The following is a 27724-nucleotide window of genomic DNA, read 5'->3' as shown; positions in this document are numbered from 1 at the left end:
CATCCCAACGAGAGAAGCCGAGAGAGAGACGGCAGGAAAAGCAGTCATTCACCAAGACAGCAGTGAGTGAGATTAAGAGGGAGTTCCGGCGAGAAGCGTGCACTATGTGTGGAGATGAGAAACATGGAGGGCAACTCTACTTCTGCCCAGCCTTCCGGAGGGCTAACCCGTCAGCAAGGAAAGCCCATGTGAGAAAAGTAAATGCGTGTTACAGGTGCCTGGGCGTTCACGGAGCTGACGGAGCATGTGTACAGGATGCACAGAAGTTCCTCTGCCGAAAGGAAGAGTGTGTAGGGAACGACGCTCCTGCAAGCCATCATGTCTACCTCTGCCTAGCAAGGAGAGGGGCATCAACCAGAAGGGAAACCCGAGTTGAAAAGAAGGGAGGGCCTCGTGGCCTGACAGAGGAACAGGAAGCCTTCAGAGCCGAGTTGGATCCGAAAATGATGGAGAAGTTCAAGAAAGCCTTCACTAACAAAGTAACCTCAAAGGTATGCTCCAGGAACAGTCTGGTGGAGAAAAGTGGCTTAAAGGAGCTACCAGTCCTCATGATGCTTGTGGATGTCACAACAAGAGGAGGAGACTATATCGGAGCCCTGATTGACCTCGCCTCTGACACAAACTATATCACGCACCGAGCCGCTAAAAGACTCGGACTGACTGGAGAACCAATCACGCTGGTGGTTTATGGAGTTGGGAAGATGGAGGCAAGGGTCGACACGAGGAGATATCTCGTGGCAATCAAAGTATGGACCCCAAGAGGAACCTTAAAATCCCACGAGATGATCTGCTACGGCTTAGATGACATCGCCAAAGTGGATCGAGTGGTTGAATCAAAAGAACTGGAGCAGTTCTTCCCAGGGGTCAGGCCAGGAGAATTGGCCCGTCCCGAGAAGATTGAACTTCTCATCAGCACTCACGAAGGCCGACTAGCACCGCAGAGACTGCATAGAATCGGTGATCTAGTGCTGTGGGATGGTCCACTGGGCAAGACCGTGAGCGGTGTACATCCGGACCTCTTTGAAGAGGTGGAGGTGACAACACGCTATTCATTAACACACTTTGCTCGTTCCATGAGGACGGCAGCCATTAAGGTGGAGGAACACCTTTTAAACGTCCTGAAGCCTGTGGACAATGTGAAGGAACACCCTTTGAACGTCCCAAAGCCTGTGGACAATGTGAAGGAACACCCTTTAAATGTCCCAAAGCCTGTGGACAATGTGAGAAAGGCAAATACCGCTACAAGTACTACCGATGCCCTAAGCTGGTGGAAGATGGACAGCATTGGAGCAGCATGTAACCCTGCATGCGGAGGCTGTCTTTGCGGGAAGTGCTCTCCGGGAGGAAAGGAGATGACGCTGGTTGAAGAAAGGGAGATGGAGCGTATCAAAGCAGGCTTGACCTTCAAGGAGAGGGATGAGCACAGTGGAGAGCCCCACTGGGATGCAAAGTACCCCTGGAAGGAGGATCCGGCATCACTCCCCAACAACCGCAAAGTAGTGGAAGCAACGTTCCTAAGAACAGAGAAGCGCCTCGGAAAAGATCCCAAGTGGAAAGAAGCCTACACCAGGCAGATCCACGAAATGATTGAAAGAGGAGCAGCGGTGAAGTTGACAAAGTCCATGATGGAAGAGTGGCCTGGAGCAGTGTGGTGGGTGAGTCATCTGACAGCCCCCAATCCCCATTCAGTTACCACACCAGTGCGTATCGTCTGGGACAGCAGCCAAGAATACAGGGGAGTGAGCCTGAACAACATCCTGATAAAGGGTCCAGACGTGCTAAACCCCATCCGGGCAGTATTACTCAGATTCCGGGAGGGAGAGTTTGCTGCTATCGGCGACATCAAAAAGATGTACAATTCAGTGTGGCTGGAAGAGCAAGAAGTCCATCTTCACCGATTCCTGTGGAGAGACTCACCACAGGACAAGATTGAAGACTATGCCATTGTACGGGTGAACATGGGAGATAAGCCGGCCGGATGCATAGCGCAAGTGGCTATGAGGGAGACTGCTAATCTTCCTCAGTTCTCCCACCTTGCGGATGAAAGAAGTGTCATTCAGGAGAACAGCTACGTGGATGACATCTTTGCATCACACAATGACCCAAGCAGGCTTGAAGAGATCCTGAAGGGGGTCAAAACTATACTGACAACAGGAGGCTTCCACCTAAAGCCCTGGATCCGGTCTGGGCAAAGTGGGAGGATTGATGCTTCAGAATCCAAGCCTGAGACACTGATCCTGCCTAACCAGCTCAAAGAAGAAGACAACAAGGCATTGGGAGTTGGTTACCTCGTCCGTGACGACAAGCTCTTTGTCATGGTATCCATCAACTTCTCTAGGAGAAAGGGGAAGATGAGGACTGGAGAAGACCTGAGCGAAGAGGAAGTTGTGGAGATGACGCCAAACCCATTGTCACGTCGGGTGCTACTAAGCCAAGTTGCTGGACTGTACGACCCTCTAGGTCTCGCAACCCCAATGAAGCAAAAGGGAGTGATTCTTGTGAGGAGAGCCTTCCAGGAGGCCGGCAACCTGACAAAAGACACCTGGGATGAACCACTATCTGATGACCTCCGTGGAAAAGCAGTGGAGCTATTCAAGGAGTATACAAGACTGAGCAGCATCACGTTTCACAGGAGCATCACGCCCTCCGGCTGGAGGGGAAAGCCATGGGGTATCACGTTTTCGGATGGAAGCAGTGAGTCCTATGGAGCTGTCCTGTACCTAAGGTGGAGGACATCTGATGGTGTAGTCACCCGACTGGTAGAGTCAAAGGCGAAACTAGCCCCTCTTGACCAGAAGGGCGACGCGGTCAAGGCCGAGATCTGTGGAGCTGTGTTCGCCTCTCGTCTAAAGGGCTACGTGCTGAAGCATGGAAGATTGGAAGTGGAGAGATGGTTCCATTTTGTGGATAGCCAGACGGTGCTAGGGGCCATCCAAAGAGAAAGCTACGGGTTCCAGACGTTCTTTGCTAATCGAGTCGGGGAGATCCAGAAGGCTGGCCCCGTGGAAGACTGGTGGTGGATACCTGGAACACTAAACGTCGCTGACTTAGTGACAAGGAGCGGCTGCACCCCTGAACTGCTCAAAGAGAGCTCTGTATGGCAAAATGGTCCTGACTTCCTGGCCGATCCTGAAGAAGAATGGCCCATGAAATCCGCCTCCGAAGTAGTGGCTGCTGCTAGAGACGTCGTGAGCAAGCTCCAAAGAAAGTCCTTCTCAGCTGTAACTACAAGAGCACAGGCCAAGCTGATGGCTCCCCCTGTAAGTCATGAGAAGAAAAAGACAGAAGATGGAGTGCCACAAAAATCTTCAGACACAACAGCCTTTCCCTCGGAGGAGAGCAAAGTCCCCCAAAAGCTCTGGGGCGCTGCGCTTGTGGACCAAGTCGACCCAAGAAAATACAGCACGCTGATCAAACTCTGCAATGTGATCGGCTTCGTCAGAAGGGCTGTGAAGTTCTGGTTGCAGCGGAAGAAGAAAACCTGCACACCAGTAAAGTGGGAGGCCTTGACAGTGACTGAACGTCAAGCCGCTTTCGAAGAACTAAGCCTGGCAGCTCAAAAAGGAGTGAAGTTTCCTGAAACTACTCTGAACAGGCTTGTAGTCCGTGAGGAGAAAACTTCTAAACTGTTACTGTGCCACGGCCGAGTCCAGACCATGACTGAAGGACGGACCGGCGTGCCCTTAATTCCCTACGGGGAGTGGGTTAGCATTCTTCTGGCAGAAGAAGCCCACCGGGCCAACCATGAGGGAGTAGCTGGAACCCTCTTACGAATGAGGAAGAAGGCTTGGATTGTGCAAGGACCAAGAGTTGCTCGGAAAGTGATCGACTCCTGCATTCACTGCCGGAAGAACAGGGCAAAGATGTGCCAGCAAGTTATGAGCGACCTCCCGCCGGAGCGCACAACGCCAGCTGCACCATTTGAATACACAACGTTGGATCTCTTCGGCCCTTACACCATCAGAGATGCAGTGAAGAAGAGGACTAGCAAGAAAGCCTGGGGCATTGTCTACTGCTGCATGGCATCAAGAGCGGTGCATGCCGACATCGTAGAAGACCTATCAACAGAAGGTTTCCTGAAAGCATTTCAACGCTTCACTGCCCTGAGGGGCCATCCTAAGAAGCTCTGGTCTGACCAGGGGACCAATTTTGTTGGAGCTAAGCCAGTACTGGAAGAACTTTACAAGTTCCTGGCAAGTGTCGACAAAGAGAAAGTCCAAAAGAGAGCTGCCGAGAGTGGGACAGATTGGACTTGGGTATTCCACCCAGCTGACTCGCCACACCGGAATGGCGCAGCAGAAGCCGCTGTTCATGTGATGAAAAGAGCAATGAGCAGCGTGGGAGAAGAAGGAAACATGACAGCACTAGAGTTCCAAACCCTTCTGTACCTGGCCGCCAACCTGGCAAATGAGAGGCCTATCGGCGCTTTGACCCAGCTGCAAGACGGGAGCGTTGAGGTCATCTCCCCCAACTCCCTCCTGCTGGGGCGTGCGGGACCCAGTGGCGACCCCGGAGGGTTCGAATCCACTGTCTACCCATTCGTCCGTCTGAGAGCGATCCAGATCGAGGTGGACAAGTTCTGGAAGCGGTGGAGCCAGCTGGCGGGTCCAGGACTCTTCATCCGGAAGAAGTGGCACACCCCTGCCAGGGACGTCGCCGTCGGAGATCTGGTATGGCTCGCTGACCAGAACGCACTCAGGGGCCGTTTCAGACTGGGTCGGGTCGTGGAGGCGTTTCCTGATGAGAAAGGTGTCGTCCGAGACGTGAAGGTGAGGACCTGCCACAGCCTTCCTGCCTGCACCAGCCCTTCCAAGAGTGACCAGCTCGTCGCAAGTTGCCCATCCACCATCCTCCACCGGGACGTTAGGAGGCTGGTGGTTCTTCTACCAGTGGAAGAGCAGTAAAAGAAGAAAAGATTCCCCACCGCCATCCTCCCTGGAGGTTGGCGGTGTGTTTCGGTAAGGCCAGTTCCATGCCGGTGCAACTTGGTACAGCTGTGACTGGACATGGCCGGGATCTAAGCCCACCTCTGAGTGGGCTTGGACCCTTGTCTGTATGTTTAGTTGGCAGTTGTGCTTTGTTGCATCTGTAAGGGCTGCGCTTAAAGGATTGTATGCAGCATCAAGGACCACGAGAGGGAACCTACCATTTCGTAACGTATTTTACACCTTTTACAGACAATGTTTTGCGTATTTTGCGCTTTTTACAGACAATGTTTTGCGCCTTTTTACGAACAATGTTGACGGCCTAGTGCCCATTTTTTCTTGCCGAAAGACCTTTCAAACGCAAAGACTTTAAGTGGGTAGTGGGTGGTGGTCCTCTTGGGTCTTAAAGCCAGAGGACCAAGTGGGAGGTGTGGAATAATCTATGATTATGACGGTGGGGTGTTAATGACATGTACCTACTTATGTGGACTTCTAGCTCCATCCAGTGGTGAATGACCGTTTGTTCAGCTAATTGTAGGAGAAGTGACGCACTTCCGGTCTAACGTGAATAATAATAATACTTTCATTAGATTTAGGTAGATTAGCGGCTTAATCCGCACGTAGAAAGTATTGTCCTAGTAGTGGGGTAATTTATGTATTTACTATCTACTTTTCTGTGGGGTATTTAGTTATTTGTTATGCCTGCCAGCGTGACCAAAAGTACTGCGCATGCGTCAACTTCTATAGGACCGGGGTTTCAGAATAGAAGCTTCAGTAACAAAGCAGAGCCGCGGTGGACAGTTGGTATGTAATCTGAGAGCTAATTTTACACGACTTAACGTATTTTCTCACATATATATTATACCTTGTGAAGATGTATTTCATGTCGGTAATAATTGTTATGTTCTATGTTTTTATCTCCAGGTTTATAACCTAACTACCGTTGTAACAACCAGTATAGTGTTTAGATAAGAGTGTGATTGTTTGCGTGTGAATGAAACAGAAATAAAACACCAGAAAAGACACTTGTTTTGAGTTGTATCCACTGACCACGGCGCTACTACCTTTCCAAAGGGAAATCTACGATTATACAGGGTGTGATTGATTAGATATTTGGACACTGGCGGAGACCTGTGCTCCGAGGAGCACTTTTTCTAGTTTAATATCTTTTCCCCAGTTGGGGAAGTCAGATATTTTTTTTAAAGCCATCTAGATGTGTCTGGAGAGGGGGTTGTTTGCTCTATTCACTATACAGGGAGCTTGATCATTAAGCACGTAGAAATCCTTCACTTGCAATCTAATAATGGTGACAGTAATGCTATCACCATCAATTAAACACAATTCATCTTAGAAATTATGTTTTCATTACCATGACTATGAATCTGACATATAAAACCGTATATGGGCAGACAAATTAAGTTTGCTTAATGTTCCTACTCGGTTCATCTTCAAACCTGCCCTGGTAATTTGTATTCCATTAAAGGGCAGACTGTCATTACCAACTATGATTTTGACTATGATGTTCGGTTCCCTTGGCACCACTGTATGCCATCTCTATGGGCATGTGTCAGCTTTGTAATTACCTGGCTGACTGTACACATAAATGCCAGCCACAAAGGGAGTCTGTAAAGGCAGGCCATTAAAAATGTAACACTGCTGCTCATTAATAGCTTCCATTGAATACCACAGACTTGACCTGTAGCACTCCTCTTTCCCTGTGGAACGACCGATAAGAAACACTTTATAGAGGCATCTCCCCAGCTATGCCAGGGAGATGCATTTATAAATACTTCATAAACACTCCCTGGAATATCATCCAGTTCTGCGTTCGTGTTTGATGTATTGTAGATGCATGTGTGTGTAAAATAGTGAGATGTACTGTACCAATTGATCTTAGAAAAGCCAGTCTTCAACTCTAGTTTTATTGATCACTGCTTGAAAGATTGAAATCCAAGCCTGAGAGAAAGTACTTTGCAATAAATAATTAACTGCAACCAAACATAGCTAGCCTGGCATTGCTTGCCCCATCATTGAAATTCATTACGCAAATAGGAGGGTGAAATGCAAAGGGGAAAGTGACTGCGGCTGTAGCCGTCTGACTTAGATCAATCCTGAGTGGCGAGCAGTGACACTAATGGCAGTGGAACATACACCGTAAATCTTCAGTATTAATTTATCCATTTGTAACCCTGAGTGTACGAATGGAACCAAATGGAACCTTGCAGGTCCATTTGGTTACATTTATCCACTCTTAAGTTAACACCGATGATTTTACAGTGTCGAAAAACTAGATGTTGCTCTCAGAGAAATGCCACAGGCTGTGTTAGTAAACGAGACCCCGGTGTCACTGTAGACAAAAGACACAATGCTGATTGATGTCTCTTAATGGCTGCCAGTGAATCAACTAAATTAGCCACAGGTGTGGCACATTCCCCACATGTACTGTATGTATCTGGCTGCACCACTGCACCTCATGGCCCGACCCCAGCAAGTCATAACAAACCACCCCACTGTCGCCGTGACTCACGTACAGTATAAGAATAGGGCTAAACTTTTACCTTGACCGTTGTCTTGTTTGGGGTTGTTACCTTGTTTCAATAGTGAATAGGAATGACATATATTGCCTAATAAATTCGTCAACATCTAAATCACGTGGGTAACATCAGATACAATACAAATATGAACATTTAGGGTGGAATACCTCTTTAACATTTTTGTTATATATACATTATATAACACAATGTCAATATGACACAATGTCAATCTACTCAAGGGAGATTTAAATACAAAACTTGGACCCTACCAAATGGGAACTCATGTTCAAAATCACTAAGGACTGACACTTTTGCAGATCGGCCTTAACTTCGTCAATGCTATGATTTAAAATATACATAAAAGTAGAAATATTCACAACAAATATTCACATTATAAAATATTTCCATTTTTAAGATCCAGGAAAGGCACTACGGTGTATCATTGTAAGCAACAGCATTTACAGTAGCATTGATGATAGGTTGGCTGTAATGGTGTTACGGATAAGTTGGGCACCGTTGAGACCCTCTCCCTCATAAGGGACTGCATTTGGTTGTGTCGGGTTATTGTCTGCGACTTTCCACTCTGGCAAGAAATGCTCTTTCTGTATTTCACAAACATTATGTAAAATGCAACAAGCGGTAACAATATCCGGCATAAACCTTGGCTGAAGGGCAGTCCTCTTGAGTAAACAATGCCATCGTCCTTTCAGACGTCCAATGGCATTCTCAACCACCATTCTGGCTGAACTAAGGGTGTGGGTGAAGAGACTTTGATCTGCAGAGAGTTGACGATGCTCACTGAATCCTGGCATTAACCACTGCTTCAGAGGGTATGCAGCATCACCAATAATGTGTACAGGGATCTCCACTCCATCAACAATCTTTGATTTCTGTAAGGAACGAGAAGAGCAGTAATATAGGGTTTTAATTTGAAGTCATACGTGGCAAGAGTAGAGCAAAATCCCACTCAAGTCGATCACTTTAGAGGAGATTTCTGTGAGTTCATGTTACAAACAGAGGTTTACATACAGGTACAGGTGTAGCCCAAGTGTCAAGAAATAAGCAGCTTGTATGAGTATTCACAATGAGTTACTTTACTACTTTGTTCAAAGGTTATAGCTAATATACTGTAGTTACCTCTCTTGGGAAAAGATAGCCCCCTTGATGCCTCTCTGCATTAAGGAAAATGTCTGAACTTTCTAGAACAGTAGTGTCATGGGCACTGCCGGGCCAGCCTACATAGACGTCTGTAAAACTGAAACAGATAACAAAGATATTTGCATTGTTTTTCATTAATGTCACCGTAATGAAAAGACTAATTCAACACAAAAAAGTTAAATATAGTAATAAATAAATAAAAGTAGGTCATACAAGTTTGTAGTCCATTTGTAACTAACTGAGATCCATTTCAAATGTGTACAAATGTGACCAAACAGACGCTTATAAGTCCATTTGGTCACATTTGAACACTGTTTATTATCATTATTATTGACTAGGGCTAGGCTATGCATTGCAATTTTTAATTAAAAAAAAGTGTGACACTAGGCCTGTCACAATTATTACATAACCGCCTAATCGCAATTATTTTCGCGTAATCGTTTCAATGTTCCATGTTCCAACATTTTCCAAAAATAGCAGACATAGCAGATCTACAAGCTTACAACACGTGACGTGTTGTAAGCTTGTAGATCTGCTATTTCCGCTATTTTAAAAAATATATAAGTATGAACTAATTAATAAAACATTTGTTTTGTCAATTCTGCCCAGTGCAATTTGTGATTATGAAGCCTAAAAACCAAACATACATTTTAATTGTATTTATATGTTCAATGCCAAAAACACAATTAAATCGTTAATCGCAATTATTTGTGTGACAATTAATCGTCAACTTAAATTTGTAATCGTGACAGCCCTGACACTTACCATAATTTGTGATCAACTACAACCTGCAGGATAATTGAATGCCAGCCCGTCCTGTTCAGGTAGTCTGTAGAGGGTCTGTCTCTGGGGCTGGACCAGGGGTTTATCGGGATGTGTGTGCCTGCTATGGCTCCAGCGCATTGAGGGTAATCCCGTTCCAGCTGGAACCCTCTGATTGTCTCATCAAGGCGCTGTCCGCGCGGCAGGGAGATGAAACGCCGGCGCAGGGTCAACAACGCCCTGGTGACCTGTCGCACCAGTGTGCACACCGTCGACACCCCGACTCCGAACAAGCACGCCACCGTGCGGTACTCTCCGGGGGTGGCGAACCACCACAGCACCACGGCCAGCCTGCGGCCAGTGTGTTGCCAGATTGTGTGAGAGAAACAAGAAATCGGCTCTGTGAAAACAAGCCCAAAAGAAGCGACTACATAGGCCACATGAGCATAAATCTATATTCATAAGCTATTTGAAAATAGCCGATCTACAAGCTCACAGCGCGTCATGATGTGTGCGTTTGTGTGCTTGTAAATCTGCTATTTTAAAAAGAAATCTTGGGAGAAAAAGTGAAAAACAAATCTGGTACGGGGCTCCCCTGGCACAAAACATTTTCAGATGGGGGTTTTATAGGGATAAATACATCCTAATTTGGAGGTCCTTGACATGAAGATTTTGATAACCACTGGTTCAATTAAAAAAATGGAAACAAGCCCAAATAAGCAACTACACTTTAGAAACAAGCCCCCCCCCCAAAAAAAACACTAACATTTACAAGCAAATTTACAGAAAAACAAGCCCAAAGTCGCTTAGAATAAGCGGACATGGCAACACTGACCTGCGGCGAGGCTCAATGGGCGCCCGCGTGGTGGTCTGTTTGGACAGGGACGGCGAGATGAGCCCGAGCATATAGTCGAACGTTGCCCGCGACATGCGGAAGTGCGCCCTCCACTGGTCGTCGTCGAAGCGTTCCACGATGGACCAGAACTCTCTACTGTTGGATGTCGGTTGTCGTCGGATCTAGGGATGGGCCGATATGAAAATTACACATCACGATTATTGTGGCAAAATGAATTGCGATTAACGATAATCAAAATAATGCTTAAAACTTAAAATGGCACTTTTGTTAACCCCCAGCATCCCTATTCTAGGGGGTACTTTCGCCCAAAAATAGCAGATCTACAAGCTCACAACGCGTTGTGAGAGTAGATCTGAATTAGAGCTTGTATTAGAGCTTGTAGATCTGAATTGATTTGTTTATGCACAAGCATCACTTTTCCACCGGGAAAGTTGTTGGAAATCACTCAACGGTCCTGCGTTGTGTACCTCCTGTTTCTAAATTGCTCATAATGCAGGAGGCAGCAGGACGTTATTGAAAACGAGCGCTTCCAAACTCTGACACACAAATTATCACCTGCATGGAATGTATCGACAGAAAGTAGCTCATAACATGTCTATGGTGGATTGTCATGAAACAAAAACTATAGAAAGAGGATAAACCAAGTCTACGGACTTCCGATGACTTGTATCTTATGTGTGGATGCACCCATAGCCTCTATCCACAAGTTTCCTAGGGCATTATGGGCATCACTTCCTGTCGATTTGATCCCTGATACCTGATCAAATCGACAGGAAGTGATGCCCATAATGCCCAAGGAAACTTGTGGATAGAGTGTACCAGGTGTGCTCTTTACGGGTCCATTTTATTGCAGCTCAACAAAAGCTAATTCATCCTAGTGTGTGACGGAAGACAATTTCACTCTAAATGTAAATCTCTGCGATACGCTTATTGTGAGCGTTTTTGTATCACGATAAACGATAATAACGATTATCGTCCCATTCCTAGTTGGGCCCACATCAGTGTTGCCATGTCTGCTTATTACAAGCGACTTTGGGCTTGTTTTTCTGTGAAGTTGCTTGTAAATATTGGTGGTTGGGGTTTTTAGGGCTTGTTTCTAAAGTGTAGTTGCGTACCGGTATTTAAGCTTGTTTCCCAATGTTGTTTATAAACCAGTGGTTCTCAAACATTTTCATATCAAGGACCCCCCTTCATATCATATTCATTGGACCCCCCAATATTCAAAGATACATTGTTTCCTCCCCAAGATTTCTTTGATGAAAATAGCCATAGCCTAGGGGTCTTCAACAGGGGGTCCGGGACCCCTAGGGGGTACTCAAGAGTTACTACAGGGGGGCCGCCAAATCTTTGTGTGATATGACTTTTTCACCACTTGAAGCTAGCATCCCTTTTCTGAGGAGAACTTTAACCAAAAATACCAGATCTACAAGCTCACAACACCTCGCAGTGAGCTATTTTTGGCAAAGAGGTATAGGTGTAGAGGGGAAAAAGAGCAGGCTGAGTAAAAAAATAAGTTTAATCAGAAACACAATTTTATACATTATAGTGGGGGTCTCTGCTTCATCTCCCTCTCAGCTAGGGGGTCCTCCTTGGCCTGAAGAACGTTGAAGACCCCTGGCCAAGTCGCTTCTTTTGGGATTGTTTTCATAGAACTAGTTGCTTATTTCTCTCTCAGAATCTGGCAACACTGACCCACATGCTCTTCCTGGTGGTCGTGCCGAGGCTCACTAGCGCCGCCACGGAGGACAGCAGGAAGGCTCTCCTCCTGCGGCGGTACCGACGGCGACTTCTGGCCAGCTCCGCCGTGAAACGCGCTCTCCTGGCCCGCAGAGAGGCCTGGACGTGCTTGCAGAGCGTCGTTAGGTGCGTGACGCTTGCGTCGGATGGCCGGCTGAAGAGGAGAAACGCTATTACATCGAGGAAGACTGGGCTGAACAACACGTCGTCCGCCATGTTGAATCCTCCTCCCCGTGTAAACAAATAAACAAACTTTAGAAAGTAGTGTTGCCAGGTTGTGTGAGAGAAGCAAGCAACCAGGCATATGAAAACATGCCCAAAAGAAGCGAATATGTGCTACATGAGCCCTTTAAACCTATTTGAAAATAGCAGATCTACAAGCTGTGCGCTTGTAGATCGGCTCCCTGGCATAAAATATTTTCAGATGGGGGTCCGCAGACAAATACATTAAGCAACTAGGCTACACTTTAGAAACAAGCCCAAAAAACGCAACCCGCCGCAACTACCAATATTTACAGGCGACTTTACAGAAAAACAAGCCCAACATCGCTTATAATAAGCAGACCTGGCAACACGACTTTGAAACGTCCACTTTTAATGACGTCAGAATTCTTCCTCGCCCTCAGCAATGACGTTACGGAAGGAAGCCACATTTGTGATTTTTTATAGTGGTAAAAAAAAACGTATACATTAATCAGAGATAACAAAGCCAAAAAAAAATCATTTCATTTCAAGTTAGGGAATAAGATGGATAAGGATAAAGCTGGGCCATAGCAGCCTATTTTCTCCATGAACCAGAGAGAGAGAGAGAGAGAGAGAGAGATGCACGCTTCAATAAACCATTCAAATAAGATTTGTCAACCCTGGGTTTTGTGACTGTGTGAATGTGGTATAATAAGTGTCAGCCATTAAACCCGAACAATACTTTTGTGATGATAATACACTACTACTACAAGAAGAGAGAGACCGATTAGGTTTAATTTATGTCCATCCACAAAATTAGACCATATTCTACCAGGATTTACACCTACCTAACTGTATTTTTGTTTTAAATCCAAGTGAAATGTCAGAGCAGGTTCCAGAACATTTGACGGTTATTTACTGATATCTAGTGGTTGAATCAGGAAGTTTTCCAGCCACATCCAGCTGTTTCTACTCTCTTGAGGGATGTTATAGACAAGTTATGCTTTGTTGTCTGTTCTGTTTTCCAACAGAAAGGCCACTGTTACTTTCCATCTTTCTATACATTTTAGCAGAGTCCTATGTGTTGTCTCCCTGAACTGTAATTTGTGTTACATCAAACTATAGTTGCATAAAACATGGAATTAATGTTAAGAGGGAGCTGCTGCTTTAATAATTTTTGTGTTATTAAAGGGATAGTTGACCCCAAAATGACTTTTTTCCTAGCGATTAGTCACCCCATGGAGACTTGAGTTCATGGATATTTTTTGTTTTTGTCGCATTCCTAAGCCAATAATTTGATGACCGAGAGCGGTTCCAGTAGGAGACACAAAGAGTCTCCTTTTGTGTCTCCTACCGGAACCGCTGCCCACTGGTCATCAAATTATTGGCTTAGGAATGTGACAAAAACAAAAAATATCCATGAACTCAAGTCTCCATGGGTGACTAATCGATAGGAAAAAAGATTGTGTGGGGGTGAACTATCCCTTTAACATGTGCAGTTAGATATTGTGGGAAGTTTTTGGTGAAGAGCGCTGCATCACCTAACGTCATAATCAAAGTAATCTATGTATTATTTATGCAGGTGCTTCACCTATATGTGTAGGGGATGGCTCCGAGCTCTGCATGGACCCTGCTGGCATTTCCTCCTCTGAGACTTGGCTGATCTCTCTGGATGACTCACAGTACACTGTTGCAGAGGTCAAACTCAACCTCTGTTCTTCCCCAACAGGGGTGTTGCTTTACACCAGAAGGTGCTGGATAACCATAATGATTGCTCTCCCTCTCCCCTCCCCCCTCTTCTTTTCTTTTCTCTTTCTGAAAATAACAAAAACGATGGAGCTAGCACAAAAACAAATTTCACCCACTTCTTTAAACCTGTGATGTGACAATAAGGTTCATTCTGATTCTGATGATTGACTAATTACTTGCTCGACCCAGGACTATGAATGGACTGTTAAATGGTAAGTGGTGCATTAATATAGCGCGCCTTTATTCACATTCACACACCAACGGCAGAGGAAACCATGCAAGGCACCAACCAGTTCACGGGTAACAGGAATATACCCATGTACCTGTCCGACTACTTCAATAACGTGAAAGACACACACAGGCACAACACCAGAGAGAGCTCCACTGATCTCAGCTCCACTGATCTCATCAAAAAGTGTAACTCCTTAATCTCCTTCAAAACCGCCATAAAAGAGCACCTGTCTGCAATTTGTAACTAGTCCTAGAAAAGTCCTCTAAGCTTAAGACCCCCCCCCTGTACATATACGTTCATTGCTACTAGTGTTGATTATGTCTTGTTTATTATTGTATGTTTTTAAATGTCTTGATGAATTGAATACACTGGACCGCAATGAAAACAAGCGCCTAGGGCTTGTTTCCATTGTTATCTTTTTAACAATCATTGTAAAATCGTATCTCTGTTATTAAAGTATTCAATCAATCAATCAAAAACCAGTTGCAGTTAGGTTTCAGTGTCTTGCTCTTCAGTGCTAACACAGTGGGAGCCTGGGATCAAACCTCCTGAGTCAGGTAGAGGAGGTAGAGCTTTGCACAATTAGGCCTACTGCATTTTTTTCCCTTTCACTAGTCCCTCTCCTTTAAACATGTGAAATATCAACTTGTTTGAATACTTGAATTTGTTTCTAAATATATATTCTTTGGTTTATTCTTTCCATTTTAGAATAATCAACAGAATCAAGAGGGGTTTATTTGTCACTCACTAAGCACCAAAATGTTGATGTGGCATATTCAGCATGATTGTGCTAACAACAATGAAATACAACAATATAATAATAGAGATTAATACTGGGTTGCAATGAAATAAAAAATAACAAAAATGAGAAGATGAACTATGGTTACAAAGTACATGTAAGACACACACTAACTCTATAAACAGCAGCAGCGTTTAATAACAATGATTGATTGATTGATTGAATACTTTATTAGTCAAACTTTTAAACAGCACGGAGGTACAGTAAAACATTTAGGCTAAATGGATAACACAAAAAAGTCCTGGGGACTTGTTTCCATTGTGGTCCTATGATTTGTTCCTTCTTCATTTCTGCATATATCATAATTACAGTTTTCTGTACATGCTAGACATGGCCACCAGTACACACACGTACTCTTTCACTGCTTACTTACAGTTGAGTGAGTCAAATAAAGTCTTTAAATATTTTAATCTAGAACAGGGGTCTCCAATAGGGGGTCTGTGACCCCTAGGGGGTCTGATCACACAAATCTTTGTGTGATAGGGAACATTGTAGCCGAAAATCATATGGGTCTTTAGTAACAGAGACCAGGCTTTCCTCCGAGGTGGAAAGACTGGTGATGCGAGGTTAGACTGGCGCTATCGGATTGCCTCTAGGGGGCAGTGTGAGCACACAGAGAACGTCAACGGTGTGACCCGGATGATATACCTCACATCTTTATATCCCACAATTTCTTTTTCCGTCTTCCTCTTTCCCCTCGGCAGCAATGTCTAAGAGAGGTATGAAAAACATACTCAAAAAATCCTTCTTCATCTACTTGTTTAACCCCGGCATCCGAGTTTCAAACCATTTCTATATTTGACAAGACATGTTAGAAAACATTTCTGTGTGCATATTGTTGAGTTTGCTAAAATGATAATGTATATAAATGATCATGTTGGACGCTAGTTGTGGAGGAAGCCATGTTGGCTAGTTTGGATAGCAAAGTCCGGTGGTAGCCGCTAAATATTCACTTTTTGCTTCATAATAACCGAAGTCATTGTAATATGCAAACAACAGCAATGTTTTAACATCTATTGAATTATGTGAGGATCAAATGTAGAGTATGTATACGATTACAGGCTGATTTCGCCGCTGGGCTAGCTAGACAGGGCTTGTTTCTGTGAATCGTGGTTGTGAGCCGTAGTGGCTGACATTAAATTGACAGTGCGTGTAGATCATTTTACAGCTATTTGTATGAAAACGTACTTAGAGATTTGAATTGACGGTGTTTTATGTACTAGTTTGCTGACAGATAGATGGGCTAACGCGTGCAGGTCTGCGTAATTATTGGAACTGACAAAAGTTTTGGTGTACATAACTTAATGTTACATACCGGTATACCATTTCAGAAAACCATAGCATTAATATTATACAGTGGGCGTCTGACTAGCATTAATATTATAAAGTAGTGGGTGTCTGACTAATTACAAAGGGAGTGACGTGATTTATTTATTTTCACAGGACACTTTCAAGCATAATCTCACATACAGTAGTTTTTGGACAGTATAGTGTGTGGAGGTTATGTTGGTGTCAGTTCAATAGATCAGATCATTTGCACTTTTTGGCCTAGTTTGGTACCAATCACTTATTGCTGAAGGGTTACTAGGCCAGTGGTTCTCAAACTTAAATTTCAATGTCTCCCCTTAACTCTTGACTGTATGATTGGAACCAAATGGGTCCATTTGGTTCCATTGTAAGGGTCAATTTAGACCCTCCTAAAGGAACCCCAAGAGTCTCTGGAATCCACTTTGAGAACCACTGATCCAGGCAATTTATGTGATGTAATTTAAATTAATAGTTACACCCCTTCAACATGCACTTGCTTTGTTTGATCAGTGGCTGAGTGAGTTTCTTAAAGGAAGAGTGAAACATCACTTGACGAGCGATGGCAGTCGATACCATGACTTAACTTATCTAAGCCTTTGATGTGCCACTGAGAAGATACTTGGGGTTTAGATGGCACTGGCAGGAGGTGCTCATCAGTGGAAAATGAAGGCATCTGTGGTATTTTAATCATGGCTGAATTGGTAGTCGTTAACAATGCTTTACAATATGCATGTTTTTTGCTGGATAAATTCAGAAATTAAAGAGGCTCAGACTGAAAGGGCAAGAGCACGATTCCGATTAATCAAAATTGTGAATTATATTCAATGCACTCCGCCGTGCATAAAAAACAGGATGCTTGATTTCAAAGATAATCTCATGCAGTTTATTATTGCATGATTGACAGTGAATATAACTACTTCAGAATATCTGGAAGACACTTAATATGTAATGTGATAGAAATGATTAATTATTCCCCTTCAAAAAAGCACTTGCTTTGTCTGGTCAGTGACTGGGTGAGTTGTCGATGAAGGGAAGAGTGAGACATGACTGTGGGTGAGATGGCAGTGAGTAGCCATGATTGACCAATCTCAATCAGTGATGAGAGACAATGATAAAATCTAATGATGGAAGCGAAGTTGCTGGAGTTTAGATGGCAGGAGGTGCCGATCAGTAGAAAAAACATACCGTTTGGTTCAATTGTTTAGAAATTAAAGAGGCTCAGACTTAAAGGGCAAGAGCACGATTCCGATTAATCAAAATTGTGAATTATATTCAATGCACTCCGCCGTGCATAAAAAACAGGATGCTTGATTTCAAAGATAATCTCATGCAGTTTATTATTGCATGATTGACAGTCTTTCAAAGTTATACCCAGGTGTACAGTTGTGTCAGCCCAATAGATCAGTACATAATGAAGCTTAGCTAACCATGGTTTACTATTACTGAACAGCTATTTCCCAATTATATTATTGCTTTGAGTATAATATTGATCCATTTCCGTTCTCCCCTCTTCTGTGTGCTGCAGGACGTGGTGGGTCTTCTGGAGCCAAATTCCGCATCTCACTGGGTCTCCCAGTGGGAGCGGTAATCAACTGCGCCGACAACACAGGTTCGCTTTGCACACATTTACATTTACAACATCACTGTGGGTGAGATGGCAGTGAGTAGCCATGATTGACCAATCTCAAAACACTGGTTTCTTTGTACAGTGTTAAATGGAAGCTATAAAATGTATTTTAATGGAAACCATTCCTAGCAGTTATTTGTTAATGTAGTTGTCTACAACTTTTATATAATTTTGCTTTTAATTGTCATGTTAGACATAAGTTTACACTGAATATAGTGAAACCTCATCTTGAATAAAGCCACTCCAATATTTTTAGAAGACACTCAAATGAATTGTTATTCCCCTTCAAAAAAGCACTTGCCTTGTCTGGTCAATGGCTGGGTGAGTTGTCGTAGAAGGGAAGAGTGAAACATAACTGTGGGTGAGATGGCAGTGAGTAGCCATGACTGACTAATCTCAATCAGTGATGTGACAAATGACAATTATAAAATGCTATATGGAGAAATGGTAGCTAGAGTTGAGATGGCAGTAGGGCTGTGCTCATAAGTGAAAAATGCCATTTGGCTCCCTAAAAGTTAAGTAATTGTGCTTTTTATATTTGGCAGTCCAGCATTGATCATCATCAGTGTGCCACTAATGTTTTATGTATGCACATCATACTTGAATTGGGAATTTCAGAAAATCGTCAGAATCAACATGTTAATTTGACTATTGCCTCTGAGATTTCATGCCGTCCTCTCTTTCTCCTCTCCCTCCAACCTTTTTCCGTTATTTGTCCCTCCAGGTGGTAAGAACCTGTACATCATCTCCGTGAAGGGCATCAAGGGTCGTCTGAACCGTCTGCCTGCTGCAGGAGTCGGTGACATGGTCATGGCCACAGTCAAGAAAGGCAAGCCAGAGCTCAGGAAGAAGGGTGAGTCCAAGAACTGTCTGCAACTGGTCATACTGTGGCTGCCACTCAACTTCGTATTTATCGAGCATTTGCCCATTCGTTTAAGAGTAAGACTGAGTGTAGTACCTAAAATAATCGCTATGTTTGTATGAGCCAGAATGCAAGGAGTAAACAAAGTAAAGACAAAACATGCATCCCATGAGCTTTGATTCTTAACTTGTGACGGTTAACTATATTTTGAAGCTTCATCTTGAATATAACTACTTCAGAATATCTGGAAGACACTTAATATGTAATGTGATAGAAATGATTAATTATTCCCCTTCAAAAAAGCACTTGCTTTGTCTGGTCAGTGACTGGGTGAGTTGTCGATGAAGGGAAGAGTGAGACATGACTGTGGGTGAGATGGCAGTGAGTAGCCATGATTGACCAATCTCAATCAGTGATGAGACAATGATAAAATCTAATGATGGAAGCAAAGTTGCTGAAGTTTAGATGGCAGGAGGTGCCGATCAGTAGAAAAACATACCGTTTGGTTCAATTGGTTAACATTTTAGCATTGTTCTTTTGGGTTGTCTGTCTGTGCATCAGTGAACCGTTCCCCTCTGTTACGACTGAGTGTAGCACCAAGACTAAACATGCATCCCATGAGCATTGATTCTTAACTTAACTTGCTTTCTTTCTGGTGTGTGTGTGCAGTGCATCCTGCGGTGGTGATACGGCAGCGGAAGTCGTATCGGCGAAAGGATGGCATGTTTCTCTACTTTGAAGACAATGCAGGCGTCATAGTGAACAATAAAGGAGAAATGAAAGGTGGGTTAGTTTGCGCTCTGCTTGTTTCTTATTTATTCTCAGACATTAGCCTGCATTAAGTTACATTTATTCTTGTTTGGAAAAGAAAGGAAAACTCAAAACGTTTGGTGTGTATATAATTTAATTAATCAAGCCAGACTATCTGGAAGACTCTTACTTTTAATTGTCATGTTAGACATGAGTATATACTGAATATAGTGAAGCCTCATCTTGATTAAAGCCGCTCCAATATATCTAGAAGACACTAAAAAATAGTTGTTATTCCCCTTCAAAAAAGCACTTGCTTTGTCTGGTCAGTGGCTGGGTGAGTTGTCGATGAAGGGAAGAGTAAGACATCACTGTGGGTGAGATGGCAGTGAGTAGCCATGATTGACCAATCTCAATCAGTGATGTGACAATGATAAAATCTAATATGTAAGCAAGAGTGGTGGAGTTTAGATGGCAGGAGGTGTTGATCAGTGGAAAAACGCTCACATGATTCACATTTTGGAGTAGTGTTCTTTTGCTTTGTCCTTAGCAACAAACAAACCTTTTCCACCCAGCTATTTAAAATGGTAGTCTCCTAATGTGTCATTCAGTCCTTCTGGCCCAAAACACAAGGGATAATACACAGGGTCCCCACGGTCATGAAATTCCTGGAAATATTTTGAAATAAAAATTTAAAAAATCCAGTACTGGAAAAGGTTTGAAATTGATCAAAGGTCCTGGAATTTATCAAGGGTCCTGGAAAAATATTTGGCTATGCATTGTTTTTGGCTATTGATTTTTTTTAATACAAAACATTTTCATAAACATGTATAACATTACACAAAATATGTAACATAAGTAGTTTTTCGCCGAACGGGCTGTGTAACACCCCATCCGCACTGCCAGCGATGCGACGTGACGTGAAGCGAGCGGGCGATGAAATCTCATTAAAATACATGTTTTTTAATGAGACCGTCCTGACCTACCGCGAGCGACAACGAACCGTGCAACGACGTCGTCCACCCCTCCTATTTTCGCTCGCAGGGTCACTATGCCCTAATTTTGCACGAAATGTTGAATGAAATTGTACTATTTTATATTCTATGCTTTATTTTTGCTACACTGCCTATCTTTGGGCATTGTACATAGGAGTAAGAGACACATTATTGCGCTGAATGATTGTTTTATAGGCCTGGAAATTGGGCTAAATATTCTGGAAAAGTTTTGGAAAAGTTTTGGAAATTCATTGCTAAAAATGTGTGGGGACCCTGAATACAGAACATGATTATTCCCAGTGCTGATCAGTGTGTCTGAGCTTTGTATGTTAGGCATCTTATTTGAAATGATTTGGTTGTCAATTGCCATGTTTCTCTTATGTCCATACCCTGTACACATTTTGTCCAGATTTCTTTTTTGCATCAGCAGTATTGTATCAGTGAGAGGCTACTGTTCCTCTGCATAGGGTCCACAACGTTTTAGTTTCCACTCACAGATGGAATCGGAATCAGCTTTATTGTCACATCACAGGTGTAAAACCATGGGTGATAAAGGTTTTTGTGGAGAATGCAAAGAAAGTTGTAGCTTATTCGTTCGCCATGCCCCATACTTTGAAATGTTTTTTTAAGGACGTTTACAACAAATCAACCATCAGTTGTTTTAATACTAATGGTCTTTTTTATTTCTGTTTTCTCCCATCTCAGGTTCAGCTATCACAGGCCCAGTGGCCAAGGAGTGTGCGGACCTGTGGCCCAGGATCGCTTCCAATGCTGGCAGCATTGCCTAGTCTGGACCTGCGTTTGTTTGTTTTCAAATAAAAAAACTGTTGTAAAGCCAGCCAATTATGTCTTACAGTGTTTTTTTTTTATGGCCACTACCAGGCTTTCTTATGATTCGGTGTGTATCTCCTCAGATGTGCCACTACATCAGTACATTTGTCTTGACGAACATCAGTGGTTCCCAACAATGTTAGTCAGAACCCCTTGTACTGCTGATTTTCCGAGGTTACTTTCACCTGGTGTCCTTGCAGCCTGGTACCCCTGTCCTGAGGACTGCAGTTGTGAGCTACTAGGAAGATCAGGGGTGCGTTCGGAAATACAGCACTGAGCGCACTGGCAACACAAACTAATAGGCGAGTGCTTTCCGGTGTGCAATTTCCGAACGCACCCCAAGATGCTAAGAAAATGTAATTAAAATAGTGTACATTAACTACCCTAACTAAACGCTGCCCCTCGCTGGTATCAACAGCAGACTGGTTTAGCCAACCGATCTGCTCCATTAACAAGATGATAAATAGTGGGGGGCTGTGGATTTGTCATTTTGTTTCCATTTCAAATTCATGCGACAGTTTTGATTTCACTATCAATTTGAAGGTAGAACCATTTTGGTTGCACTCAGATAAGCCTCTAGGGGTGTCAGCAGTTGCCCCCGTAACCTCTATCAGAATAAGGTAACTAGCTTTTGATTGGATTATCCAATATGTATAGATTCAGGATCAGGAGTAACATTTGGTACTTAAAGCATATTACCCATAGATAAGATTGTATATACCAGTATTGGTGTATATCCACAAAAATGTTTGATGCCTGCCTGTCTGAAGGCTACTTGGAGGGCAAATACCATACCTCTGGGAAAATACAGGATGGCCTACTGCTGATTTTCCATGGGGTTGCTTTCACCTGGTGTCCTTGCAGCATCATGGAACAAATGGTGTGTTAGAAACTAGAACAGATGGACGTGTGCACACGGGATGTCTTGTATATTATATTTGATGTGTATCAGAGAGAAGAGGTCTAACCTTTCAAAATGTGGGTAATTCACATTTTTCACACAAAGGGTTATTTACATATTACATCAGTACATGTCGCTGTTCTAAAATTAAATTGCATACAGTTGCACTACTCTCATCAGTAGGTAAACTACAAAATGCTACTACAACATTACCATGCTGGGAATTATTTAAGGAATAGTTCACCCAAAAAATTACTTAATTTCTATCAATTACACACCCCATGAAGCATTGAATTCATGGAGATTCTTTTGTTTTTGTCACATTCCTGAGCCAATAATTTGATGAAAATAAAGATGCTAATGTATCCGGTAGTGTAATGTATCCGACTCTGTCTCCTACCGGAGAGACCGCCCGTTGTCAAATTATTGGCGTAGGAATGCGATAAAAACAAAGAAATCTCCATGAATTCAAGGCTTCATGGGTTGTGTAATAGATTTTTGGGGTGAACTACTCCTCCTCCTTTAAGCTGCTAGTTCAGCTACTTTGTAACTGCTTCTCCCCAACGCCTAACATTACATTAATAAAACAAAAACGTATGCAGTTCAACGCTGTGACATCATGTACATAAAGTTGACTGCTCTAGTTATGTAAAGTGTGCAAGTCACCTTTTCTGCTTACACAGTGTTCACGTGGTCACGTGGGTCATCGCTGGCCCTCGCTCTACCTCACACACGGAGACCAGCGGGGCGACGGAAAAGATCCTAGCCACCATCTGCCCCGACACTTGGCACCCGTTCCTCTTCCTCACCCCGACCAACATATCCACACCATCTCGCCCATCCATTCATTCATCCTTTTTATCGCCATCCCACCCTTCCCAACCTGACTCGTCTTCCCACCATGACTCAGACTGAGGGGGGATTGTAGTGGCAGGCTGGCAGCACATTTGTTTATGTAATGTTATTGTTTTCGGTATTTATGCTTTACTGTGAGGACAGTGAGAAGAGACTGGGAGTTCAGTTCAGCCTATCTAGTAGTACACAACCCACCTAACTTTGTTTAACTCGATGTCCCTCTCCCCGAACTCCCATCATGGTATCAGATCCAGTCTGGGACTGAACTCCCTCCCTTCCCTCCCCCCCATCTCCTCATCCCTGTAGGGGGGCTGGGTGCCGGGGCTGGGGCCAGACGTCAGGCTGGGCTTGGTACTCTGCTCGCAGGTGGCCTGGGGGTGTGTGTGCCAGCTTCCATCGCGGTACGTACAGTAGCACACGGTCTGCTCATCAATGTCCACGTGCTCCCCAGCTGAGATCACCTGGTTCCCGGCAAAACAGTTTGGACCTGGAGAAGACGGGTAGAGGGAGACTAAATGACACATAGGGCTGCTGCAATATTGTTTATCAAGACTTTTGTTTGGCCACACAGAATGGGCTTATGCTTATTCATTGTTCGTGTGGACGCCACTTAAGTGGCCCTCAACCAGGCAAACGGGAACATTAAGACTGCCCTGATAATGAGAAACAAAGACACTGCATGTCTTTGTAATGTAGTATGCTTTACTCATATAACTTATAATCCATTGTTTCACTCAGGTATTTAGGTAGCGTTTATTCTTTAGTTTGGCATATTCTTTACTCAGCAGTATAAATAAATGAAGAGTTCCTCTGAAAAGAATCCTAGAGCTTTACTTCGTAGAAGTGACAGTGTTCAGTTTGGCAGACATGGAAAACTGAGGGAACAGAGCGGCTCAGCACAGTGCCGTGTCCAACCATCTGTGTGCTGTTTTATCCCTCTGTCTGTCTGTCTGGCAGAGAAATCATAATGACTGCTAGCAGAGCACATTGTGGATTACAGGGGACAATGATAGACACAAGACTGGTAGACAACAGAATGGAAAGTGAAGCGCTGCATGTGGATGGATTGCCTAGGAGTTTAAACAGCATGCGGGTCCCTTTATTATAGCTGCCGGTTTTTGTTTATGCAATCTGTTCATTTGATGGTGGCTAGCCTATTTTTGCATACTTTACAGAACTCTGTCGCTTTGTTAGTCACTCTAGCCTTATACCTTTGTACTTGAAAGGCCCTACAGTGTAAAGGCAGTGAGTAGAAAGAAACTACTACAAAAGTTCAGCAGAGTAAATACTACCCATACAAAAAAGAAAATTGAAATATTTAAGTGGGAAAAAGTAATGTAAGAATGAGCATAACGTCTTCACAATGCTGGATTGGTATGAAAGGACATGGTAAATGCCCAGTGCCTTTGTACGTATTATGGCATGAAGAGTGTTGAGTGTTTGAAGCCACAGGGTGTGTTAGATGACATAACAGTAATGGTTGTGGCCGCTGCAGGGTGAATACCACTCACACTGGGATCCTGCTAATTATAGAACCAACGTGACACAGGGGGACACAGGGATGTAGAATATACTGTAGTGTGTGTGTGTGTGTGTGTGTGTGTGTGTGTGTGTGTGTGTGTGTGTGTGTGTGTGTGTGTGTGTGTGAGTGTGTGACGTGAGGCAAGATGTAACAAGATGTTGCCGATGTGACATACCAGCTCCCTGTAGACACATTGGTGATCTGTTAGTCGTGGGTCACTGGACACTGAAGAACAACAATAACCTTCGGCTATAAGTGTGTGTGTGTGTGTGTGTGTGTGTGTGTGCGTGCGTGTGCGTGTGCATGTGTGTGTTTGAAGGAATTAGTGAGGACAGAGCAGGAATGGAGGACAAAGTGAGTGAATGACTGACAGAATGGGACAGACATGTGTCCTACCTGTCTTGCAGACCGGGCAGCAGTGGTTGGGTTCATAAGTAGGGTTGACACAGTGGGGTGCGGGGCAGTCTGAGATGGTACAGTACACCTCTCTGTTCGACTCACAACGACACCTCTCACACCGTGATAACTGGAACAAACACACGCACGCACGCACACAGAAACACACACACACACACACACACACACACACACACACACACACACACACACACACACACACACACACACACACACACACACACACACAGTCACACAGGGCTGATCTGTTGCAAACTTTGTTATACATGACAGGACCTGCTGTGAATGTGCATTGAATGCCCCATACATAATATAGACTATAGTGTGTTGATATGATGACTCACTATTCATTGATTTCTAATGGCCTATTAAAAAACACTTTGTCAGTACTGTGGCAGTCAGCCACTTTACTAGCAGAATAGACTGCTTACATGCAAAATAGACTAGACCTACTATCTGTCTGTCTTCTAGTAATTTGTGGCAGCTCACTTTAGCACCTGAAAATCTATTGTCCACTGGCTGTGTCCGCCAGGCCCGAAGGCATGGCCGAGACTATGTTTTGCACCCTGTCCGTCCGTGTATGTGTGTGTGTGTCCGTCTGTGAACAGCTAATCTCCGGCACTGTTGGCTTGATCGCAGCGAAACTGTGCACACACACTCCCTGGATGCCAGAGCAGAACCTCTGCCTCAAATTTTTCACATTGGCCTGCTCATGTTGAATACACTTATTGTAAGTCGCTTTGGATAAAAGCGTCTGCTAAATGACTGTAATGTTATAACGCCACCAAGAGGCCGATATTTGCAAAACATTTTTTGACAGTAGGCTACTCCTACTGTAGATTAGATTGACATCTAAAGTTTGCAAGAGTGGCCAGTGCAAATCATGAACGCAGCGTCCGATTGCTGTGAAACTTTGCACGCACATTTGCACTACGTTGAGGAACAAATTCCACCCTTTTCACATTGCCCTATTATAGCGCCACCAGGAGGCAAATTTTTGCTAAACATTTTTTTAATATTACTGCTACACATTTTGTCCAAACATCATACAAATTGGTACACGTTATCTCTATAGTCAAATGATCAAGACAGATCTGTCCGATTTTTCATATTCCATCCTGATTGGCAAATGCCGAACATTGCTGGCCCACAATAACCTACCTGACCTGGCGGGAGACCTGTGCTCCGAGGAGCACCTTTTCTAGTTATTATGATGATATTGACTTAACTAAGCAAATGAATAATGACAACAACTGTCCTCTGATGGAAAGAACTGCTGTTTGAGATTCTAGACACAAATAAACATTTGTGCAAATCTTTGAATATATATATTTTAAAGCGAACAATTGTAACTCAAATCTTTGCTTCTGGGGGTCCCTGGAACAAAGTATTTTTGAGATGGGGGTCTGCGGCCAAATACATATCATTTTGGGGGTCCTTGACATGAAACAGTTTGAGAACCACTATAAGGTCTTTACATTCTCACCCTGAATTCCTCGAGGAGCCGGTACGTCCTGCCGCCGTAGACGCACACCTTGGCCACCGCCTCGCACACCGGGCAGCACGCCTTGTACCTGATGCGGGTGCACCGCGGGTGGACGCGCGGACACTTGGGTCGGACGCACACGGGTCCGTCCTCGGTGCACGTGCAGGGGCATCCCGAGGGGCTCGGGTAGTACACCTCCCCGATGCCGTAGACGAAGCCGTGGTCGTCGATGCACCACTTCCCCCGGTAGTCGCCGAACTCGTACTCCTGCAGGTCCGTCTTGGAGTTGGAGGAGGAGGAGGAGGAGTACTCCGCCTCGACCCGGACCTCCAGACCGCGCAGGAGGAGCAGCAGCGAGATGGAGAGGCAGCTCATCGTTAATAATAATTGTTATTATTATTATAATAATACCGTAGTTAAAATAATAATAATTTAAAAAAATAAAATAATAATAATTAAAAAATAATAATAATAATAATAAAAAGAAATAAAAGGTTCGTCACAAAAAATATATACCGTAGTTATGATAGTAAAAACTTCATGTTAACTTGTGTGGCATATCGTTCACGAGGTTCCCAACAACACTGACCATCTGTCCGTTTGTTTGTTGTGACGCACGCTGTGCGCTCTGGTGCGCTTTTTAAGCCCGGTTTACACGTCGTGGTACGACGGCATTGCGCGCCCAAAATAGCGGATCTACAAACTCACAAAGCTGCTATTTTTGGCGTGCTACAGCCTGTAGCCTACAGGCGACACGTTGTATGACCGAGTATAAATTAATTTATTGTCATAAGTAGTAGGCTATTGTGTCAGTATGGTCATCAGTATCATGGTCAGTGCATGTCATCGCGGGGGGCTTCAGTGGTGCGCTCCCCCACTTCCAAAATTAGCACTACAACACTGTTTGTGGGTAATGACAAACATCTAAAAGCCTTTGGACAGAGACTACAAGGAGTGGAGCAGTCCACATGTCCCATAGCCTTTTTGAACGGAACTCAATTCAAAGGGCTTTATTGGCATGAGAAAACATACGTTTACATTGCCAAAGCAGAAAGCACAATACAACAATACAGCAATACAATCAAAACAAAAAATATGTACATTTGAAAGTCAGAATCTTCAATAGATCAATTTCTATGTACTACCAAGATCACTGGGTGCAGGTATAGTGCAGGAATATACACAATGATTAGTCTTTAGGGTGGTTGTGTTCCGTTTGATATCCTTCTCCTATC

At 43.9% G+C, this 27724-nt stretch overlaps 3 protein-coding genes across 3 annotated transcripts; 1 reads left to right on the top strand and 2 right to left on the bottom strand.

Moving 5' to 3' along the window:
• Positions 1–6862: 6862 nt before the first annotated feature.
• Positions 6863–12289, bottom strand: LOC308098480 (uncharacterized protein). Its single transcript, XM_080446858.1, has 5 exons — positions 11928–12289; positions 10215–10396; positions 9383–9730; positions 8597–8714; positions 6863–8349 (listed from the first exon to the last, which is right to left on the bottom strand). The coding sequence occupies exons 1-5, from the start codon at positions 12186–12188 to the stop codon at positions 7918–7920; spliced, it is 1341 nt and encodes a 446-aa protein (XP_080302984.1). The 5' UTR covers positions 12189–12289; the 3' UTR covers positions 6863–7917.
• Positions 12290–15590: 3301 nt separating this feature from the next.
• On the top strand, positions 15591–21320 carry rpl23 (ribosomal protein L23). The gene is made up of 5 exons (XM_080447304.1): positions 15591–15654; positions 17769–17852; positions 18595–18723; positions 19402–19515; positions 21183–21320. The coding sequence occupies exons 1-5, from the start codon at positions 15642–15644 to the stop codon at positions 21263–21265; spliced, it is 423 nt and encodes a 140-aa protein (XP_080303430.1). The 5' UTR covers positions 15591–15641; the 3' UTR covers positions 21266–21320.
• Positions 21321–23300: 1980 nt separating this feature from the next.
• Positions 23301–26864, bottom strand: LOC308099518 (von Willebrand factor C domain-containing protein 2-like; the record flags this gene model as incomplete). Its single annotated transcript, XM_080448261.1, has 3 exons — positions 23301–23551; positions 24983–25112; positions 26490–26864. The coding sequence occupies 3 exons, from the start codon at positions 26862–26864 to the stop codon at positions 23301–23303; spliced, it is 756 nt and encodes a 251-aa protein (XP_080304387.1).
• Between the last annotated feature and the right edge of the window lie 860 nt (positions 26865–27724).

Source organism: Gymnoscopelus braueri (genome assembly GCF_963280865.1).
Source record: "Gymnoscopelus braueri genome assembly, chromosome: 13".
Taxonomy (NCBI): Eukaryota; Metazoa; Chordata; class Actinopteri; order Myctophiformes; family Myctophidae; genus Gymnoscopelus; species Gymnoscopelus braueri.
The sequence above is the reverse complement of the archived record's forward strand: the minus strand, read 5'-3'. Positions and strand labels throughout refer to the sequence as shown.

What these genes read in the sequence shown, in the direction of transcription:
- LOC308098480 (XM_080446858.1), bottom strand. Translation starts at nt 12,188, where the DNA reads ATGGCGGACGACGTGTTGTTCAGCCCAGTCTTCCTCGATGTAATAGCG. An exon ending in GTAGTTGATCACAAATTATG is followed by an intron (nt 8,715 to 9,382) that starts GTAAGTGTCAGG and finishes TATCTGTTTCAG; the next exon opens with TTTTACAGACGTCTATGTAG. An exon ending in GCTATCTTTTCCCAAGAGAG is followed by an intron (nt 8,350 to 8,596) that starts GTAACTACAGTA and finishes CGTTCCTTACAG; the next exon opens with AAATCAAAGATTGTTGATGG.
- rpl23 (XM_080447304.1), top strand. An exon ending in CAACTGCGCCGACAACACAG is followed by an intron (nt 17,853 to 18,594) that starts GTTCGCTTTGCA and finishes TTGTCCCTCCAG; the next exon opens with GTGGTAAGAACCTGTACATC. An exon ending in GCCAGAGCTCAGGAAGAAGG is followed by an intron (nt 18,724 to 19,401) that starts GTGAGTCCAAGA and finishes GTGTGTGTGCAG; the next exon opens with TGCATCCTGCGGTGGTGATA.